Consider the following 22,798-nt stretch of genomic DNA (forward strand, 5'->3'; position numbering starts at 1 on the left):
CTGCTGTAGGAACAGATTGTGGACAGGTGCATGCAGCTTTCGGTGTAATTTGTGAGTCAGTACACACTCCAAGTTAAATCAGCATTTATAGCAGTTATATCACTTGTATCAGTATTTATATCAGTATTTGGAATCAGTTCAGTTTTGTACTTTTTATATCTTAACGTTAAACATGGAATTTTGTCCAGGCTTGGGCTCCTTGCCCTCTGAGAGGGGGAAATGCTTTCAGCCTTTTGAAGCAAGACGTTGCTGCAGAACCAGTTATACTGGTGTAACCAACACATCGCCTACGCTACTTGTAGCAACGTTACGATGTGTTACAATAATGTGGCAAGGTGTGTACTGAAGAATATCTCGAAATACCACCTAAAATAATTTCAATGCACTTTCTTCCTATTACTGTTACAGTAGTAGGTGTGACTTTTAAAGAGTATCTAGGCTTGCTGTGCCACGAGGGATTTTTTTTATCTTGCATGTCATATCTAGCTAAGGTGTCGACTGTGCAGTTGACCAAATTTTATGGAAATGAGTGTAGAGCTTGCGCCGACTTAGGGCAGTCCTGCAAAGTACGGTGGGCCAGGGAAGAAGTCTTTCCCCCTTCCTCAAAAGCTTTTAGCCTTAACACAGTGGTGCTATTTTTAAATTGTTTTACTTCAGCAGATCACGAGAACGGCACACCAGAACCGTGAGTTCATTAACAGCTTTAACTGTCCACAGCAGCTTTCAGCGTCCCTGCGGTAGCTCTGCCTTGGGAGCAGCGCTGCCCCTCCGTGCTGGCACGGGTGGTTGTGCTGATACCCAAGAGATGTTTTATTTGAGAAGGGAAGGCGTGTGGTCCTGCGAAGCAACGAAGCCACAGTCCAGCTGATGACAGAGCAAAGTACCCAGACAGGTAAAACTGACTCGGAGAACTTCATTCCCTGAGCCAAATTCTAGTGATCGGAGAGACGTTTTCTACCGAGTCTGAGTTAAAGATATGTCCTTTTTAGGATAATTTCTGTGACAAAACAAGAAACTTCTAACATCTCCCTGGAATTCAGATCTGAGTTTAGAAGTGGTTTTGTTTGTCTTTGACTAACTCCTGTCTGTAGTTGCAAAGTCTTTGAAAACAAACCAATGTAACCTTTAGATGTTGGTGCAGCCATTACTCCACTTGCTTTGGAGCCTTGGTTTAGAAGATTTAAAAGAAAAAAAACTCTGAAAGGAAAACTTGCTTAAGTAAATAGTTTCCATTGTTGTTTTAGTATCTCACAGATGGGGTATCATTAGTCTGAATTAGGTAAAACCTTCCTAAAACTGACCTCCACTGAGATGTATAGCTAGTTAAAACTTCCTACCCGAAGTTTCCCACTCTTCTTGCTACTTTAGCCAGCTGTCTAGTTATCACACTATAAAAACCAAACTACCAAAACAGTGCTGGGTATTAAGGATGTTTCAGAGGTGGAAACTTGCTTATTCTTACACAGATGTTGGTACTAAACAATGAAAGCCTGACTTACAATCAGAGTTGTAGAGAGATAAAGGGGATAATTAGCAGTGCCTAAAAAAGGAAATGGCTGGTTTAGTTCACCTTGGGTTTCCATAAGGCACTTCAGACTCTATTTCTACTTTAGCTGTTGTATTAGTCTTTCTGTTATTCAAAAGAAATTACGGTGGAGAATTGGTTCTGTTCCTCAGCTCTGTGAAAACTTCTACAACGCAATAATACAGGTGAGCATGTCCAGTATGTTGTTTTTCCAGGAACTGTACACAATGAAGTACCTGCTTGTCTGAGATGTCCTGGGTAACATCATTGCAGTCTGTCTAAATGTATTTTTAATTACAGCCAGGAACACTTCTGAAGCACATCAAAACTACCTTGCCTTCCTCTGTGGCGTGAGACCGAGCAAGTTACAGTAGCTTTCTGAACAAAGTTTTAAGCTGAAAACCGTACGTGTTCTTCCACCTCCTACTAAAGAGACATAGATGAGGAAGGAACAGACACTGCCACAATCGGGGCAGGAACAGTGGAAGCACAGAGAAAGCATCATAATACTCTAATACCGTTTCCTGAGCTCTTCACCTGAAAGGCATGGACAGGGACTATTTAAACAGCGATTAAAGGATTTATGTCCTACAGCAAGATCTGCCGGTAAGCAGGCTTGGCTTGTGTCGATTGACAGGTAACAGGCACAGGTCATAGCTAAATGCTTAAAACATCCAGAAATCCCAGGAAGTGTCGTTGTCGCTTACAGAAACTGCTACGTGCGAGGCAGGCTACCCCTAGCAGGGCGGGCTGCTTAAGACAGGGCAATCCATATTCTTACCAGATTTGATGATTGGCAATCTAATACTGAAGTCCCTCTCTTTAATATTACAAATTGAACTGGAAAGTCAATCTGGGTTCTCTTACTAGTTCTAAAAAGTTAAGCGAGACAGACAGTGCCTGGCACTACTAGAATGATAACAAAACTGTACAGTAGCCATTAAAATGAATTTATTTGTTTTAATTCAAAGGTTTAACAACTATTAGCCCAGTGGTCTGGACTCAGGGCACAACCACAAAGAAGAAACATCAGACCAAAATACAAAAAACAAGTACACAAATTACCCCTTATTTGTAAATGTAACCTCATAACCAAGTTTTAGCACATTAAAAAGTTTACAAAGTTTGTAACACTCTTAAAAATTATTCAGAACTGACAGCATATGTGGCAGTTGAGCCTCTCCACTCCATCCTTGCCCATACCATTCTGTGCCTGGATAATGCCACGCTTGAACTGGCAGGTTGGGTCACTGGAACTGCAGGTTTCCAAAGACACTTTGGTGCTTCTGACCAGTGCCCGAGCAACTCCAGCTCCCTACCCCTGTTGGGTTAGCAGGAGGCGTGCGGGTGCGCTCACTGTTCTGCCTGCTGTGTCCTCTGCAGCATTGAGATAATGACTCAGTAAATGCAGAAATAATTTAAAAAAAGTACAAAATTGACCCTGAAGAAAAATAAAATCATTTAAAAAACAGCCTGGCTTTAACCAAGTTATACTAAAAGCTGCAAGACAGATTTACAGCAATATCACTTTGAGTACGAGATCACAAAAGATGAGTCTTGTCACTGTAAAAATGAAAACATCAAAGTTGACCTGTCTGCCTGTAGAAACCTCAAGCTTCCTAACAGGGCTGGCATATGCCCTCTTCCTGGTTTTTGGCCTTTTCAGAGCTTTGTTAACTATTAGGACTAATTTAATTCCTAAGAATCTGCCTGTAGTGAAACAACTGCAACACTGAGAAAAAACAGCACGTCTGTATTTCCATTAGCTATAGCTACTTAGAAAATTAATGTCTCTGGTTTAGATGCAAGACTTAGGACATCAAAGTACAGTAATTTAACAGTTGCAAATAGCCATTTCTGAAAGAAAAATACAGTTGGGCTTTACAAAATGATATCAAATATACAGAAATATCAAAACCCTGATTGTGGCCAGAAACAGATGGATAAAACTACACTGAGGTACTCTATAATCTTAAGGTATGCAAATGGGGTGACTTCCCATGGCTCCCAACTTCAGCACCTGATTAAGCACAAGTAGGCGTTGCTTATAAGCAGCATTTGTCGATCCCCAACAAGCTGAACCGAAACCAAGTACAAGAGCTGTCAGGTTTCATCCTTCCAAAGAAACAAGATGCAAATTCTTCTTTGGTGCTTAAATAGAAGGAAGTTAGAACACATAGATACAGCTCAAACACCGCATCCTTGAAAAATAGCACTGCATGTATCCTGGACAGCTAAATCCTTGGCACAATATTCTCAATACGCACAGGCTGTGTTGCCAGATGTTACGGTGGGTGCAGGAATTTTACTAGCTCACTTTTCTGCTTTGGAGGGCTACTTACTCTAAAGCTGCATAAACAAACTGATGAGGAAACAAGTTTATTGTGGTTACTAATGCTTCATTTATGCGTACATTTGCAGGCAAATTTAGACAGTCATTCACTGGCAGAAAGAGTAATCAATGTCATTCTCCTTGGTTCTTTTGTTTGAAGCACCTACAATATTAAAAATTAGGAGAGCAGAGTGCTCTGCTCAGACCCCTTACTACATACCAGTGTCTGTGAAGTCTGGGCATTGGCGCTGCACAAGAATTTTTTTTTGGTATTGTGCCTGACTCGCTGGTGGGCAGCACATCACTCCCCATCAGGGCGAGAGTTTACAGTCAGCTTAAGCTACTGCTGAAAGGAACAGCCTGTCCGCTCTCTGGCCCACCCCCTGCTCTGCCCCGTAGCTGCTGCTGCTGCTCCCATTACTGTTAGTACTGTGACAAAAGATGTAGGACCATTTGCCCAGGGGAGGCCAGGACTACCCTTTCAATGGTGCGCTGCACTGCTGCAATGTCAAATCTCATCACCAGGTGCTGGGCAACAGCTTCAAGCTCTCTTGACCTAGATTGTGTGCATAATACCACAGGGGAGAATGCCTGTTAGGATTCAAGAATAGCAGTATAGTTTTGCTCTTTAATTTCCAGCATAAATAAGCATAAAAGCAACCAAAGAAGTCATCTCGATAGCATAACTGCCTATAAAATAAACCATTCAGGGAAAAGAAAATCAGCCTCTGCCAGGGAAGAGAATAAATAACCCCAATGGAGATTAAGTATTCTGCTTTCCCATTCAAACCAATATCCTGCATGCTGAACAAAGTCGGTGTATCTGATGCACGTTCCGAACAGATACCAGAGACAGCTGAGGAATAAAAGATGCAAAGATCCACGACACCACCTTCACAAGTTCGTTCCCTTTCTGCTCCCACCCTGACCTTCACCTCCTGTGAAGCCTGTCTCTCAGCTACGCTGTTAGTTTCTTGTGGCACCACACCATAAACCAAAATGAAATACTAAGTTTAAAGAGTCTTCACAAACAGGCAAGGGGAGAGGGAATAATTTAACTTTTGGGCCCCTCACTACAAGAAAGACACCGAGGTGGCCAGAGTGCATCCAGAGAACAGCAGCGGAGCTGGGGCAGGGGCTGGAGCCCAAGGCTTATGAGGAGTGACTGAGCGAATTGGGGGTGTTCAGCCTGGAGAAAAGGATGCTCAGGGGAGACCCTTTTGTTCTCTACAACTACCTGAAAGGGGGGTGGGGTGTAGGGTGGGGGGTGGTCTCTTCTCCCAAGGAACAACCAACAGGACAAGAAGAAACAACTTCAAGTTGCACCAGGGGAGGTTTAGGTTGGGTATTAGGAAAAAATTCTTCACCAAAAGGGTTGTCCAGGACTGGAACAGAATACCTAGGGAAGTGGTGGAGTCACGTTCCCTGGAGGTGTTTAAAAGCCATGTAGATGTGGCACTTAGTGACAGGGTTTAGTGGTGGCCTTGGCAGTGCTGGGTTAATGGTTGGACTTGATCTTAAGGGTCTTTTCCAACCTAAATGATTCTGTTCTAATTCAGCCAGCTTCATTGATACTGTACAACAAGCAAAGAAGCAACAGCTTACTGTCAAAAAAAGAGGTGAAGGTCCTACTGCCTTCCCTCCCACCTGACCCCAGTTGTACCAGTCGACTCTTTACAGCAGCTCCAATACTTCCAAAATCCTTATTGAGTGTGGTAGTTGGTTTACCTCTCTCCTGCTTTGCTGAATTACCTTGTTCAGTTAGCCATTTTAGTGACTTAAATTGGTACAGAGGAGTTCAACAACCTCCAGAACCCGCCCAGGTGAGGTTTGGAAGGGAACCGTGGGTGTCCTGTTGGCTTTTGTGAGCAGTTCTGTCAGCATATTCCACATTGGGAAATTATGCCTGAATTCATAGCATGACTTAAAACAACTGGACCAGCATAACAGAGAAAAGCACGAGTCACAGCACCATGACAGAAACAGACATCTATGATTCAGGGTGGGAGGGGAGGCAAGAGCAATCACTTACAGTGGCTCTGCTACCAAAGTCAATGGTACAAGTGGTGCAGCTCCACCAAGAATCCTTTCATCCAAACTGCCCCCGGGATTTCCCTCCTGTTAGCTGTATTTAACATCACCATTCCTGCTACTGAGTTTGAAGTCAGGTCAGAAGAGCTCACAAATTTTGCATTCCAAGCAAAAAGCCTGCACTGAGTGAGACACCTGGGCTTATTTAAATGCTTCTGCAGTCTTAATTGACCAGAGACAGTCAATGGTGGTAGATAGCAGCTGTTTTATACTCATTTAGAATGCCCCAAAGCAGGTGACTATAGATAGGAAATGCTGTAGTTAAACAAAAAAAAACCCAAAAAACTGCTACTTTCATCTAACACGGAAATTCTTCCAGTAGCTACGGTATTCTGAAGGAAAAATAAACAGGAAAGATTCTTAAAAACATAAAAAAACCCACAACCAAAACCCCCATAAGTAAAGTTAAGCACATAACAATGCTAAATAACACTTGCCAAATTTGGCTAAAGTCATTCTATTGCAATAGCAAACATTCCACCTGAACAGGACTGAATCCACCATAAGGCATTTTGCCAAATTCTCAAGTAAATAAACAAACCATGATACACTTGACAGTAACTATGGGGAAGGAAGAATCACTGTATATTTGATTCAGCTATTTATAGGAGGTGAAATCTATTAACAGGGGGCACGCTTTACCATCCAGCACCATGCATCTTAGCATCTCCCAGCAACATCCTCCCTTTCATCATGAAATACTGAATCTGCTGAAATGAATCGCAAGAACTTTGATCACTTCAGCAGCTAATTAAGTGATATTTCACAGACTGATTCAGGCCTTCAATACCAAACACTCTTTCTTTAGGCCCCACTCCATAAATACTGAAGTAACATATGCCTGGCTTTACTGAGGCAGCAGTGAAACTACTCCATAAAATTCATTATATACTTAGACATTTGCAGGATCAACAATTGACAATTAACTCTGTATGCTGGTAGTACTTATTATCAGGTGCTTAGCTTCCTCAAGTTGAACTTGATTAAAAAACAAATGGAGACATCTAGTCTGTCTAACTAAGACTAGCTATATGCATTTGATGGATAGTTTAGGTATATGTTGCATGTTAACGAGTCGCAAGAGTACAGTGTATTTATTATGTATATATATACACAGCAAGGAATGGTAGAAAGCCAGAAACCAGTTTGTAAATTAAAGATTGGGACAAGATATTTCCTACTGAGTTGTACTTTTTTTTTTTTTTTAAACTTACAGAGTAAAAGTATTTGAAGTAGCCATTTATTCCCTCTCGAATGAAAATTTTTCTTTTTTAAGGAGAAAATCAACCACTTCTCACTCTTACTTTTCCTTCTTGAGGTATAAATGACTGTACCTTAACTTCAGGTGATTGTATCTTCAGGTGATCCAGCTGGAGGAGGTATGATCGTTTTTGGTTTATCTTACAAGTCACAGCTTTGACAACACAATGAATCTATAAATTGCAACAAACTTCTGTACAACAAAATTCCTGCAGCCCTGAAACACAACAGTCTGCGTAACAGATTCACAATTAACTATCTGGAGCAACATACTCAAGGTTTCCCATCTTTCTGTCCAACAGCTGCTCCTCTAGCCTTGGAAAATTTGAACAGGTACACACAGTTTACTCTTTATCATTCTGCCTACCTACATCCTGTTTTCCAAAAGATATGTTGACAGGAAGATTTAGTCATACTAGTAAACTGGAACACTTGCTTTTCAGTAGAGGCCTGCACTGATTTCATGTTCCTTTTTATATCTGTATTTTAAAATCAGTATCCAGAATGTATTCCAGCTGCAGCGAGAGAACATAGTTTCATGGTGGTTTTCTTCACTAACCACTCTAGTGAGTGAGGATCAGTGTAGAACACAGAGAAGGAATGTTTCAAAAGCTAGGAAGTCAAAATAAGAAAACTCATGTTTACATTGGACTTTGTATCTCCACTCCCTCTCCAACCTAAGCTAAAGGAAAAAAAGTTTTGTTCAGTCTGGTCAGAACAGCGGATGAAATATAGCTTACACATAATATGGTTTTTTGAAATTATTTCAACATGGTGTTTTTCCACTCACTCAAATAAAAGCATCTCCAAAGCATCAAGATCTGATGAGACTTAGCCAGATAGATAATTCATCCACAGCAGCTTAGAAATTAAGTAGTCGATGGAAGAAAAAACAAACAAAATTTTTTTTTGAATGAGAGATTGTTCCCCAACATTTTCAACCAGCTTAAAGAAAATACAGTAGAACCTCACTGTTTTGCACTTAGAACTGGGAGATGAAGTGTACATCGTTTCACTGTGACCATTTTGCAACATTCCAGTGCTAAGAGTTAAGCCAGGATGATGCACTTCAACACGTGTTCCGCTCACATCAATGGAGAGTTGTAATGCAGCTTTATTTCCTGTCCTATGATGTAAGTGTCCTTGTATCTAATGAAAAATCAGTCAAAACGAGGTAGCACTGCCACTCTCTTTGCTGGAATGTGGACAGATCCTGGCCTAATTTTAAATGGTGGCTTAGCAAGATTCTACTGTAATCTACACAAAATGTATAAAACACGAACCTTTTCCAGAATAAGGCCACTAATTTTGCCATTGGCAATAGGCAGTGAGAAACAGCAGTTAAAAAACGCTCACTTCATTACAGAGGTGTTTTTGAGGCAATAAACCATGGGGAGAAGTATAAACACAACTGTCCTCTCATCCCTCCTCTTTGTTTTCCAGTATAAGTATCTGCCCCCTGTATGCACTGCTCCATGGGGAGAGATTTCAGTCTATTTTCTTAGTTGGGAGCCTAAGGAAGTCCACGCTACATTTAAAGATGGGGACAGCACTGTAAAACAGCAGGATTACAAGCTTCCCGTGAGTCATGGTCATGACAGTCTGATGTCCAGATGCCCAGATTCGATACCAGGGCCCATAAAAAGGATCTGAGACGGCTGGGCACAACATGTTGTTCAAATTCACTTCTGTAACCTGAGAAAGTGACAACATTTATAAATTAACAGTATTTTTGTGCTGCACTGATTCAGTCACCTAAAATGGTAATTTTGAAATTACCATAATAATCAAAAATGTTTAGGTGACACTCCTTTGTTCAACACAAGCAGGGCAGCTTTCAGAAGAAAAGGAGATTCAAATTCAGTTGTACATTTAATAGATAGACTTATGCAGGTACATAACCAATTTATGAAATATTTTACCGATACTTATGAGATCTGAGATAAAAATGCTCTTTAGAACGTTAATTAAAAGTTTGCATGCAAGGAGTCTTACCCACATATATTTGGACACTTTGTAAAACTAGTCAGGGTTTTTACTCTGAATGTACTTGCAAGCTATCCATTTATTAACCTGTATTTACTTACCAATCCGAGAATCTGCAAGATGCTAAAATGATACACAAACATAAACCCTGTGGATAAAAGAGCCCACCAGAAATTGCAGAGTGGTTCTGGGGTGTAGATACCTTGAAAAGAAAGGAATACATTAGGATTCAGCTGAATTGCGGCGTCCATCACACACTCACGAATAATCCTCTCTGCTCTGCTCTGTGGATGTTAGGGCATCTGGCTTTAGCTGATAACCTACTCATTACCATTATAGTAATTAATATTTGAGAGCCTTATTTCTTACCTGGAGCATCCTGATCAGTTTCTTCCCTCCTTCTAGTCCAGCAGTAAAACATACAATATGTTACCCTCATTAAGCTTGCCTGTTTTTCACCAACATCAATGATTTTTACCTCATTCTTCCTTCTACTGCAGAAGTACTAAATGATTTTAAAATACACTAACGGTATACAGTGAGTCTTCAAAAATCAGGTTATTTATACGTAAACACCTGCTTCTTACAGGTGCTATGGGCTTCAGCATAGCCCTATTGCCATTGCCTAACCTTATGGTTGTTTAACAGTTAAAAAGTAACTTGCACCAATAATGCCTAGGAACAGGAAAGCTGTATAAAGTAGTCAATGCGTTAATGACAGACTGTGCTGTTAAATGAAAACTGCTGTGGAGATATTTTCAGATATACACTACAAACAATTTTATAATCAGTAGGTATTACAGATACTGTAAAATATTTTTCCCCCTTCAAAGGAAGGGGCAGATGCCACATTCCTGTGTTCACCTTTCTCTCTCCGCCTGAAACTAGGTTTTGTCAATTTACTGACAAAACACAATGCCACAAAATCTAGAATGTACCAAGGAAATCAGATCTAATGAAAGTACCCTTAGATACAAGACTATTTTTGGAATTAAATATTCAAGCGTCATATGGCGAGAACAAAACCAGTTTACAGAGTTTTCAAGACCTACTAGCAGATGTGAAAATCTCAGTGGAGGATACAGGGAAAACTATTATTTTCCTTACGACTTCAATAACTTAACCTAGGGGGTGCAAAAGAAAAAGATGCACAATGTCATGCTGCTCAGCTGCTATAAGAAGTTGTAGAATTTCAGATGATTATAAAAATACACCGGCATTTTTTTTATCTGCCTTTGTCTGTTCTCTGATCCCTTAGATATTATTACATATTGGAACGTGTATCCAGTACTCAAAGGACCTTACAGCACGGCGTACAATATTCCTATCAGCCTTTGCTAGCTAGCACATTCAGTAATTACCAGGAAGTAATTACAGACTTCAGCATATACTGTACAAGGCTACTTGGAACTCAAATAACGACACATGCCTAGCTAGCTCTGACAGAACTCACCGGGCTGCAGCTGGTGTGAGTGTGCCCATGGATGTTATCATATGTAAAGGCAAGTAACTGCTGTTACTGGCTTCACCACATCACCATGGAACGGTGCGTCCTGTCTCAGGTTGAAAACCCCTACAGGACTGCTTTCCCAACCCCCTGTTGCCCTTTAAAAAGAAGTCTTTTCTGCAGTTTTCTCCTGTAGTTTGTACCCATTGTGCCAGTTCAGATTGATTCTGCAGTAGCTCCCTGAAATAACCTAATTAAAATACCATTTTGTGACTGTTACAAATTCAAAATTACCTGCACTTTAATTGTCTGAAACTGTACATCTATTCATTGTCCACTCGAAATAACAGCTTCTCTGTCGCTAGCCAGCGGAGTAAGGAGTTGACTGTATGCCTGAATGACAGCAGCATACGTGTGCCCCGTGTATCACTCACTGACTTCTAACGAGCAACAATATTAGTGTAATTACCAAAGATACAACCACACACCATGTTTTAGTAAGCAAGCTGTGACCTGGTGCAACCACCATAAGTAACGAGCAGAGACGCTACTTTGAAAGCTTAAAGCAGCTTGTAAGATTTCTTACCCAGCGGGTAGGTGAAGGTCAGAAGAAGAGTCCGAACTATAAGCAGAGCCCAACGGTAGCAGTGAACTCTGCCTGAATTAAGTTGGATGCTCTACAGGTAAAGGGGAAAAATTCACAGCAGCCTAATGCCTCAAACCTACCCAGCAAGCATGATCTAAGAGCTGGTACCCTGTTTAGAAAACAGCACAGGAGACTTGACTTAAATAGCAATGATATTCATTAAACTCCACTGCCCAAAAACATCAGATACACGATACCACCTTGAATATGGGTTTTGATTAGAAAGAGCAAGAGAAGAAGCTACTAGCCTTGGTGTCGGAGTTCAGGAGACCATGACTATTTTTGGCTGCACAAACTTTAGGCGACCTGGTCAAGCTACACAAAACCTCTTAGTGCTCCCTCCCTCATCAGCTGTAAAGAAAACACAGTTTGACTTGCAAAGTTTTTTTGTATTATCTTTGCAGTTTCAGGTGCATGTTTAACCTGGATGCAAAACACAAAATGACATTTAAATAAGGTGTTTAAAACAGCTCCCAGGAGCAGGCAGAGTAATGCTATACCAAACTGGTTTCATGTGAACTCGCCTGGTTGGCAGTTGCCTGTGTTATTTCAAAAATATCTGATAAAGCCTGAGAATAGATTGGTAGTATTCTAAAGAGGAAAACACGCAGAAAAGCTAGAATCCAAAGACCTTGATATTTGGGGGACCTACAATGCAGGTAGTATAGAAACACTAAAACGGACAAGTGAACCCAGCTACAAAACAAGACTGGAGAGGGAAAACAGTCATTAAAAGGCTACAGAAATTGGCCAACGTGACAGAACTGATCAGTGGCACAACTCGGCTTTGAACCCAAGCTTCAACCCAGTCAGGGAATTGTGTTTTAGAAGTCACTTAGGAGAGCTGTTCAGGTGCCTCCAGCAAAGCATTTCACAGTGCTACATCCTCTGTCTGTTGCAAAACTTAAAAAAATACATTAGCAGCTCTCACCCTCTACAGAATTTTGATCTCGCTTTATAATAGAAAAATCCCCCCTTACTAGACTTTACCGTCCTGAAAATAATAGTGTGATTTTCACCAGTATTGTTATGTGGACATCAAGGGACAAAAAGGAAACGATGACCTCCCACATGAACATTTCAGAGCGCTCTGGATTCCCAAGCATGCTTTGGGAAACTAACCTTAAACTCATACCTGGGATCCTTTCTGTGCATTTCTCATTAGGTAAATAGTCACTACAGATATTATTTCTCTATGGTCCTGCTATTCAACAGATGAGTGTTTAACAGAGCAGACTATTTTCTGTAGTACACAGCCTGTTAACAGAAACATACGACCAGGAAAAGCAAGCCCCAGCTGAGTGGCTGGTTGAACGGCCTGCGTTGGCTCTGGCAAAAGCTACTTGCTGCTTACATAGGAAATCCATTTCAACAGGTAGCAGCGAGTTTCACGCTGTTCACTGAGGATCACAGGCAATTCTTACATGTTAAGTGCTTTCAGAATTTTCATCTAACTGCCAGTCTGGCACTAATCTCATTCTCAGAAACGCTCACACCCCAGATAGTTGAGACCATTCCAAACCGGGGTCATCCAGCTAGGCTATGTATTTGCTCTCCTGTTGAAATAGCATGGTGGTGGGTATTTCAGTTTAGTGTAAACTTCATTATTTCAATAGCATTGATAGGAAGGATTTCATATAGACTGAAGAGTCTGGTGTTCATCATCTGCTTCGGCAACAAGAATTTCTTGACCTTAAACATGCCAACTTGTTAATGTTGGGGTCTAGGAAATGGAAAGATGGCTTTAAAAATCTCAAGATCAACAAAGAGACTGAGTTTCTTTCATACTGTCGTCCCCCATCGTCCATCCGTCCCGTCCCGTCCCCCCCCAAATCTTGTGCTAGGTTCTAGTGTTCTTATGAACTATTACTTTTATTTAAAGTTCTCAGAATGTAGGCTTGTAAAAATTCAAACACAACATAATAGCAAGCAATGTTCCTTTTGTATTTCTGTGAAAACACAACGTAGGAGAAAATTACTCCTCTGTTTGAATTAGAACCTAAATATAGTATGATTTTTTAATTTAGTAGGGTATTAAAATAATCTTTTTCTTAATTAGGTCTTGCTTTCATTCCCACTACATCTGGTAAGAGCTTTACCAGATATCCAGCCCAGCGCACTCTCCCTCATTAGTCTCACAATTACAGGTAGACCTGCTTAATCCAAGACTCAGAGCAACTATTACAATTCCTTCATTTTCAAGCTTATAAAAACATGAGGGCAAATTTATTTCCATTTTATTTCCCTTGATCAAAGGGTTAATTCTAGTCGTGTGGCCTATTGAGCTAGCCTAAAGACCAAACTTCCTTTCCAGGGGAAAACAGGAAAAACGTTCTCAAGAGGATGAGCCTGAAATCCAGTTTCCCCCTACAGCGGTTCTGAATCTGTGTACATTTCAAAATACTACCTTATGCCACAAGATTTCTGTTTCCCTCAGTGCCAGCTGCTCATCAGAATCAGCTCAGACGGGTTTTATGTTACCTGCTTCTCTCAGGAACAGTTTTTTATATTCCACACAGAAGCAGCAACAGTTCTTCCTCTTCCTTCAGAGAGTAGGATTTCTTCCATATACTGGTGCACACCCTGCTAAACTTCCCCGTCTCCTAGGGAGAAACAGACCTTGGCCCCACTCCAAGATGCCACATCAACCTCCTTACGTAGCTTTGTTTTGTAATAGGCCACCACAGTTTCAAAGGAACTGTAACTGCCCGTTGCATAAAGCTCAGAGGGCCACACGACAGAGACATCTCCTCTCCTCTTCCTCGCCAGCTCTCTTAAATCAAATTATCCTGAAACGATCAAGCTGTAAGAGCGCCACAGCCCCCACCCCCAGCTGCTGCACGGTGCCCTGGCTACCCTGCTGCCCAAGGTGCCATGGTACGGGCACAGCGCGACAGTGAACGAGGCATCTGTATCTCATACATGGGATCCAAGAGGCAGGAGAAAAGCTGGAATAGGAACATGGAAGTTGCCAGCAGGAGAGTAGGAGAATAATACACAGGAGTTGACAGGTCTCCAAGTAATTAAGAGTTTCAGTGAAAGAGCTGTACCGCTCGTTATCAAGGATTTCAATGAGGATGAAAATAAACTAGGTTTATGACTGCCTAACTATATTCAAACATAAGAGTGATATTTTCCTGCATTACTACTAAGGTATATAATAAAGCCTGCTTTATAACTCCATTTAAAAGCTAAGGAAAGAGACAGCTAAATACAGGTAAGTGTCACAAAGTGGGGAAGTGGCCAAGAAAGGGTACAACAGCTAAAAATGTCTTAAAATACTCTTGCAGAAAGTCCTAACAGCCAATGGAAAGCGCAAGTTTAGATCCCTAGTTGCTTTAATTGCGCTTTCCTAGTTTAGAGCCGCAGGAAAAATGATCCTTTCCTCTGTACTTGTATCTGTGTTCTACATCTTACAACCCAGCCCAGCTTCTCATTAGGTAAGAAACACTGCACTGACCCCAAGAAAGCTGACTGTACAGAGCTGCTGCTGGCCACCTGCTGAAGTGCAGCAGAGGCATTCTCCAGGAGGGGGGCAAGAATTAAAAATAAAATATCAAGTTCTACTGGCTTTCTGACAATGCCATAGAACTTCATCTCTTCTGATGCCACTTTTGAAGACATTTGGATCAGAAAAGAAAGGGCCTTTCACTTGAAGAGAGACAGTTTCTTTATTGCTTATAAAGATACAGCACTTGCCTTACAAGCTGAAAATTCTGACTCGACTCCCAGCCAGCAAATCACCTACTTAATTATGTAGGGTGTGTATGTCTGTCCACTTGGGCACAGCTGTACAACAGTGAATCAGCTCTTAAAATACATGGGGGCCAGACCACAGGACTGTCCAGTATTTGCAGGGCTGTTACTGCCAGTTTGAGCTCCAAAAGAAGATTATCCCCTGCCCACCCCTCCCCAAAACCAACCAAATCAATTTACTCTCTCCACAGCGTGGACAAGCTGCATTTGAGTTGTGAATTTTGAGAATTTGCAGAGCCATTTTGACAGCCTGGATGCTGGCAAGTATCCCCCCCTGCAGGCTAGAGTGCCAGAACCACGCAACCAGTGACACCAATGCAAAGGCCTCTCATTAAACATACTCGATACCCTAGAAACAGGTACAGCTGTTCACACATCAGATTGCTCCTTAAAGGGACAAAATCCTAAAACCCCCTCAACACTAACATCCTTTTCTACTTCATTATGTTATTAAATCAACGAAATAATGCTGGAGATCTCAAACCACAAGGCAGACAAGTCTCCGGAACTCCACTGCTAGGGAGCTGCTATAAATTAACCCTTATTTCAAACTGTTGCATAACGATACCATTTGCTCACAGCACTCAGGAAATAAAAAAATCACTTTGATTAAATTTCAGTGTGATTTGAAGCTCCAAAATGTGCACGCACATCTAATCCCATCAACTCCATCCAAAAATCTGACCAAATTAGCTTAAGGACCAAGACAGTCAGGAACTGTGAATCTCTTAAGGCTGATGCAGAGCAAACTAGGGTTTTTTTCGTTATGTTAAGAGTTAGAAAAACTAAGTTGTCCTGAACGCCACTGAAGGTATCTAATACCTTGATCTTAAAAGGTCAGGTTAATGCACTGTTGCAATATTTGTGGCAGTTTGAGACTACGTGTCCTCAACTGCCATCTCCCTAAGCCTTGTACCAGCAATCTGTACCCCAGTAGCATAACGTACAATTATCTGAGCACTCACATGCTTCAGAAGGCCAGCTTAGTTGTAGATGAAAGTGGCTTGAGGAGTTTTTAAGTGGTTGGTTCCACGGTCTAAATCTGTACTGCTGTGGTTCCTGTCTTCTTCCTCCCACCTTGACAACTCCTTCCTTGCACCTCCCTTTTGCTGATCCTCGCACTCATCTGATGCAACAGTAGATCAATCCAGAAGCTACAAAAGCATTCATACTTTTTTGACAGGGAAGCAAAGGTCTCACCTCCTAAGGACAAAATAAAACAGGGACCTACAGCTCTGGTTCAGCCTACCTAGCTATTTCAGGAAAGCTGTAATTTTTGACAGGGTTCACAGGTGATACAAGGTGAGATTCATTCAGAAAAAAAGTTGCCAGCTGCAGATAAACTGCATGTAAGAATTGTCTTCAGTTAGAAATCTTCTGTGCTGGCCTGTTTTATCTGCACTACGTCTATTTTGCATGAGAGCTTCTTTACTGCAGCCGAGAAAGATCAGAGCCGCAGTGCATAAGCATTTATTTTGTCTAGCCTGACACACATGTACTTATACATGCATATACTTGGGGGAAAAAAAAAAAGAAAAAACGTTAGAAAAGGAAGTATGGAAATTTATATTCAACTCAGTACAGAGGGGAGATAGAGGGAAGAGACAGAGGTCTTAATCCCCAAAAGGGAATACATCCTTGAGCTTCGGTGAGTTCACTGTGCAACACTGAAGCCTGAGCCCTGAACATCTTGCATCAAGTTAATCCTAAGCATGGTAAAGCCCCCACACTGACATGGGGGGAGACATGAAGGGGATGCTGCCAGCGCAACACGACCTGTCTTCACCACTGTAATGAACAGCAGGGAGAGAAAGAAAATAATTACAGCCCTTGCTTACTATCACCCTGTTTCCTTTCCAAAAGGAGACACTTCAACAGGTAATTGAATATGTGTGCATGACTGGTATGATACCTGATTAGCACATGTTAACAAACTTGGATGTGCCATTCTATATAAAATGAGCCTCAAATCAGCTCTGTTTCAGGTGTTCTGCTCAACCTTCCTTTGAGAAATGTTTGAGATCCTATAAGGCTATCGGTAATACTGGCAGATTCCCAGTAAAACTGAAGTAGTGTATTTTTCCATATATAATCCATTCCTTTGCATTTTTCCATTTTGCTGCCCTGATTCATTTACTTCTCCCAATCACAATCCATAGATTCACTGATGGAAACTTCTATTTAAAACACAGAAATAAAGCTGTCAGCTAATCAACATCAGTGACAAAAAAGCAATTTTCCCAAGATATAGTTAGGATAAAGGGTGTGATCTACTCAAAGTACTTCAAGCAAAGGTGCTAGTGAAATGACAAAATACTAACAAATGTTTTTAAGCTGAGCAATTTTTCCACCAAAACTCATACATTTAGTCCCCCGTGAAAGTAGCCACAACTACTAGAGAAGTCCAGGGACATTTTGCCAACGAGGTATGTCAGCCAGTCAGGTGCTCAGGAGCCAATGCGTAAGAAATTGAACAGTTATTATTTACACAGCCCAGGGCAATCTCGATGGATGTAGCCAACCAAGTTCTATAGAAATGTCACTGCCATCACATCAACATTAGATGGCAGCAAATACCTGTAAATTAATAAAGGGCAAAAATTTAGAAAACTGCACTAGGATGACAACTGTAGACACAAAGCCCTTTATACCTGTAAATTAATAAAGGGCAAAAATTTAGAAAACTGCACTAGGATGACAACTGTAGACACAAAGCCCTTTGAACTGCAGGTGATGTCCCATCAGTCCCAGAAAACAGATGCTAAAGAACCCAGACAACCTTTAGTTCAAAACAAACAAACCCCAAACGAACAAAAAAACGGAAAAAAATAAAATCAAAAGAACACATCAAGTGACATCCAAGGCCAAACCTTAAAGCGAAAGAAATACACGTCTTAAAATGATGTCATATGGGAACTTCAAGGCCAAAGGAAGTGATTTATTGACATCACAAGAGCTTGGTCTGTCATTGCCTACAGTGTGCTACAGGGCTGTTTACACCTCCTCCCTCCCGCTCCCCATCCCCTTCTGCAATGATCAGGAGTGTGCATGACTTCTGCAACTATACTGCACCTTAGCATTATTTGCCAGAATTTTAAGATATTAAAGATGAATTAAAATTAAATGTGGCTGGCATAGAAGAGAAAGAAATAGAATGATCTTTTGAAGTATGATACTTCACTTTTTCCTTTAGTGTTTTTTCTTTCTATTTAGTTTCTCTCAGCGGTGGGAAAAAAAAAAAAAAAAGGTTACAAACCTACAGTGAAACAAGAGTGAAGGATTATAAGTGACTGCTGATATAAAATACAAAAGATCCACCAGAATGGAAAAGGGTGACTCTGCTTGTTCTAAGCATTTCCTAAATTGTATCCCATTGCTGACATCACATCCTAGGGGTTTTCATTTAAAGGCTACTGAGCGTCAATCATCATCTTTTATTTCCTGGATGAAACAGTTTAGCTCTGCCAGAAAATGCAGCAGGAAGCATGTCAACGCTAGAGGGGGGCAGAGCATCACGCTAGATGAATACAGCCTGCATTTCCTCCTCAGGAGCGCCAATTAGAAAAATCACTGGCCAGTGGAACAATTTGGGATTCCCAGATTTAATGAACTATTATGGTATAAGTGAATGCAAGATAGTAATCTTGTTAGAAGAGATAACAAGCAAGCTACTTCACTGATCTGTGTCACTACATTTCATTAGAGCTTCAGAATTTCAGGAATTTATCTAACTAATTAATATTTCCGTGAGGATATAATACTAATTATTTTTCCAGCTCATTTTAAGTTGTATTACTTCTCAAGAGACATCCAAGAAGGCAAAAATCTTTAAAATACATCCCAACCACAACTAAGAATGTTGCAAGATGGCAGAGAGAGTACTCAAGAAGACAGTGCACATTATGCCAAAACATTCTTGATACCCCTTTGGGCAAAAGACCATTTTCTTATTACCATTTCAGTGCCTGACACAAGCCTTTGTTATCCAGGTTACAATGCCAACATAACATCAGAAACTATTAAGTAAAAACACAGAGAAAAATGGTAATAAAAGAGCAAGAGTAAAGCTCATGGTAACCACCAAGCACAACTTTTCCATTGCATGGGAGCAATACAATACTCAAGAGAGTAAATTGCCAACCTACCTCCTTTCCGCAGCAGATAGATGGGCACAACGTAAAGCATCACATGCTGGATGTAATAAATTTCCATTTCAAATGGAAGCTGTGGAATAAGAAAAATATTTGTAAATGTTTTTCATCACCAAGAACTGAGTTACAAGGAACCGTTCTCCTCCTGACCCATGACAATCCTTTCAGTTATTGGATCACCTATGCCTAGTAACAGAGTTGGCAATGTCAATGCTTTTAAAGTGCAGATAGCTGTACCCGTTCCATTCCATTGCCACAAATGCAATGCAGCACTCCAAGTAGACAATTCTCAAAATTAAACAGAAGCACAACAAAGGAGGAATAAAGATGACTCTTTTCCCTTAGTTCATATAAATTACCAATAACAATACAAAACCCTCAAGTAATCAAACCAGAAACTATACACACCCTGTATGACAGTAGCCTATTTAGAAAGAAATTATAATTGCCACATTGTGAGTGATAGAACTCTACAAATGAGGTCTTTTTTATATATAAAAGTAATTATTGAGGAGGCCTGTGCAAAAATCAAAAGACATGACTTATAGCAGTCTGCGTGCATGTGTGAAACTGCTAAGTTTCACCAAATATAAAATAAAATATAAAATAACCAATATTTGAAAGAGAAGCTGCAGAAGAATATATGTAAACAGGTTACCAGTTAGTATTACATCAGGTATTTCTCACCTGCTGGCAACTTTCAGGAAATTACAATTAGTCATTTGTGTGTTTGGTTGAATTCATGTTTCTAGTTACTACTTAGAGAAGGCAGACAGACTGCTAAAATAACACTGTGCTAAGAATATCTTGAACCGTAACTCTTTGAGTTTAATTTGAGCCCCTCAATCCAGATGTAACTAATTCTAGCTCTTCATCAGTTAGAAAAGGTAATGCACTTTATTTGAAAGTTATTCCCATCTGTAAATGCCTTTCACTGTAGCTATTTGTTAAACTGAAGCAACACGTTTAAAACCAAACAATAGGAGAAAAGATTCCAACTGAAAATTCAGAATTCAACTTCTTGCTGCAGCTCACTTGCAAAGCTGAAGACATACTTTTCTGTTATTTTTCCGAAATGCAGACTGGACAATACCATACACGGGTACAAAGTCTCACAGGAACAACACAAAGCCATTAGCTTTGGTTTAAATGCAGCCTCATTCTATCATTCTACAGGCTGAAGTGAATCCAGACCTAAGTCCTACCATCGTGGCTTGCCTGTTAGGAGTTGGGGGGAGGGGGAAGCAAGCATCTTCCTTTTCTGTTACTATTCCAAAACACTGAAGTCATAGCATTGAAACAAACATTACAAAAATTTCTACATCAACACAAGTAAAGAGAGGTTGGAACAATTTGGTTTTCCTCCTAAACAGCAGTCAGTACAAAGCTGGTAATTAATACAGCGATCTTTTAAATTCAACAACAACTCTTACATCCTATTTTGAATGCAAAAGATGCTAAACCCAACAGCTGGATTCTGCTAGTCCTGGCATCCCCTAGCTGAACACGATGAGTGTCCTGATTGCAACCTCCAAGATGTTCAGCCAACTCTTGGGAGACTAAGCTAAAAAAATCTTCCATACAATCTGTCGGGTTATTTTATTCCAAGTATTCTGTATCAAAACACAAACCCAAGCAAGATAATAGTATGCAAAAGCAAGAACTTCATGGAGGTTGTGAGGATTCCTGAATCTGAATCTTTTCACCTCCTGTCCCTTGTTGAAAGACAGAGAGGGCAAAATGAGGAAATCAAAATTATTTGGAAAGAGGCTAAAGCAGTTTTCCTTACTGGAGAAAAAGCTGTACCTCTCCCAGCTGGAACAGGCACACTTCAGAAACAATCGCTCCTGATACAAACACCACAACATGAGGCACTCATGCCTGCCAAGGAGCATTCTCTATTTAGTATCTGTGATTTCATAAGGGCTTCTACACTCGCCGAGTTGTGAGGGTCAGTTACACAAACACTACACTCAGGACACTTCTGAGAACAGAGTAACAGTTGTTCTGCTGCAGTAGTGTTGACTATTTTTTCCGTGTAAAATAAAACATCTTTTTTTCCACTATAAAAGATTTCTTGTTCTGAAGCCTGGCTAATTACGCAAGTGCATTTCCTGATATAGAGCTGCAAGAGCACAATTTCTGTACAACCAAGCACTGAAGTTGTACAGCCAGGGTACAACAAACAGAAAATGAGCAAACACAAAACCATAAAGTTGAACTGAGCAAAAAACTGACTCACCTAGCTCTAAAAGTCTTGTCTAGAAATTGTTTTAGCAATAAAAGACACACAGATAGCAGGTACCTTTTCTATGCAAAGAGAAACTGCAAGTGAAGACAAGGTAGGAGAGATCACCCATCAGTCTAGGATGTAAAGAATGTCTTGGGGAAAACAAGCACTTCAGCAAGTGGTAAAGTTTGAGATACTGAAAAAAACAAAGCAACACTTACAGAACAAAGTAAGTCAAAGTACTGAGTCGGCCCCTCTAATAATATCTGACCATAGGCACCCACGAAGGCCACGTGTATTTAAACTCAGACTCCAATCATCTCTGAAGTGGACCCTCTTCACAGGCTCCATGAGACTTGTCCTCTCCTGTCAGATGCCACCGTGGAAACCCAGCAGCCACTCTAGAGCAGGATCTCCCTAGTAAGGAACCAGTGATGTCCATGGTAACGTTCCTCAACCACAACTGTCCCCTGAGAGATTCAGAATGACTGGGTAGTTGCTACCAAGACCATCTGAACTCTGTGTTGTTAATTTATTTGCTGGGGGTTTTTGTACTACACTGCTGTCTCCCTTACCAGCTGCCAGCATCACTCTTCCTGCATTTCATCGCTTCCCTTACTCAATCTTAAAACAACTGATGGTATAAGACAAAAGGACAAATTACCTCTTTCTTCTACAAACGTATGTTCTAGGCACCTGTAACAGTAAAAGAATACAGAGGACAGATACTCTGCTACTCAAGAAAATCCATCAGTTTTTCTCCTTTAAAGGTTCTTACTTGTGGCAAAGCAAATCTGCTTCATCCATTCATAGGTTTAACACTGGTGTAATATCATATATGTTCCAAAATACACCAAACTAATATTGACATACAAAATACCTCTAACATACAAGATCAAAACGTGATAACAAAGTACTCTGGAAATAAATATTCAATTTTACATTTTGTAATTAAGTTTCTGTTAGAAAATAAATGGTGTTTTGCTTCTCCAGGAAGAGTTTGGTTCAAAGCAGCCACATGTGCTGCCAGCCTCCGCATCAGCCTGGCACGATGCAGATTCAGAAGGGCCACGTTCCCTGGACACATGCTAAAGGCCCTGTGGAAAGTACCCAGGACAGCAAGCAGGCAGTGGACCTCCACCCCAGGAACATACATACATAAGTTACATACAGTTCTACTAGTCTAGCTGAACTCCTAGCAGCTGACTACATTGCTTGCAAGACTGCGGAAAGGAGAAATTGTATCGTGAAAAATGAGAGCTCACCCCTGCGTCTCTGAGAACAGAGTCACAGCCGCCAACACCAGTTCTCTGAGCATGTACTTGATGGCCTAACTCAAGCCAGCTACTGCCCTAAGGAAGGAACTAGGATTTT

General features: G+C 40.8%; 2 protein-coding genes across 5 annotated transcripts in view; one reads left to right on the forward strand and one right to left on the reverse strand.

The window, feature by feature from the left end:
* Positions 1 to 2,334, forward strand: part of AMMECR1 (AMMECR nuclear protein 1) — an 85,242-nt gene extending 82,908 nt beyond the window's left edge. Inside the window, exons 7-8 of one of the 2 annotated variants that reach the window (XR_008749728.1) lie at positions 658 to 892; positions 1,826 to 2,334. Coding sequence is in view for 1 of the 2 variants with exons in the window: in XM_055818300.1 (XP_055674275.1) it covers positions 658 to 689 (32 nt within the window). In the remaining variant the exon portion in view is untranslated. Of the gene's footprint in view, positions 1 to 657 lie in introns of both variants that reach the window. The other variant, XM_055818300.1, reaches the window with a different exon arrangement.
* Positions 2,335 to 2,454: 120 nt separating this feature from the next.
* The window catches only part of TMEM164 (transmembrane protein 164), a 45,861-nt gene continuing 25,517 nt past the window's right edge, over positions 2,455 to 22,798 (reverse strand). For all 3 annotated transcript variants that reach the window (XM_055818304.1, XM_055818303.1, XM_005238240.4), the window contains 3 exons: positions 19,189 to 19,267; positions 9,296 to 9,396; positions 2,455 to 8,903 (listed from right to left, as the gene is read on the reverse strand). In XM_055818304.1, coding sequence (XP_055674279.1) covers positions 8,697 to 8,903; positions 9,296 to 9,396; positions 19,189 to 19,267 — 387 coding nt within the window. In that variant the 3' untranslated portion in view covers positions 2,455 to 8,696. The remainder of the gene's footprint in view (positions 8,904 to 9,295; positions 9,397 to 19,188; positions 19,268 to 22,798) is intronic.

Source organism: Falco peregrinus, chromosome 13, assembly GCF_023634155.1.
Source record: "Falco peregrinus isolate bFalPer1 chromosome 13, bFalPer1.pri, whole genome shotgun sequence".
Classification (NCBI taxonomy): domain Eukaryota; kingdom Metazoa; phylum Chordata; class Aves; order Falconiformes; family Falconidae; genus Falco; species Falco peregrinus.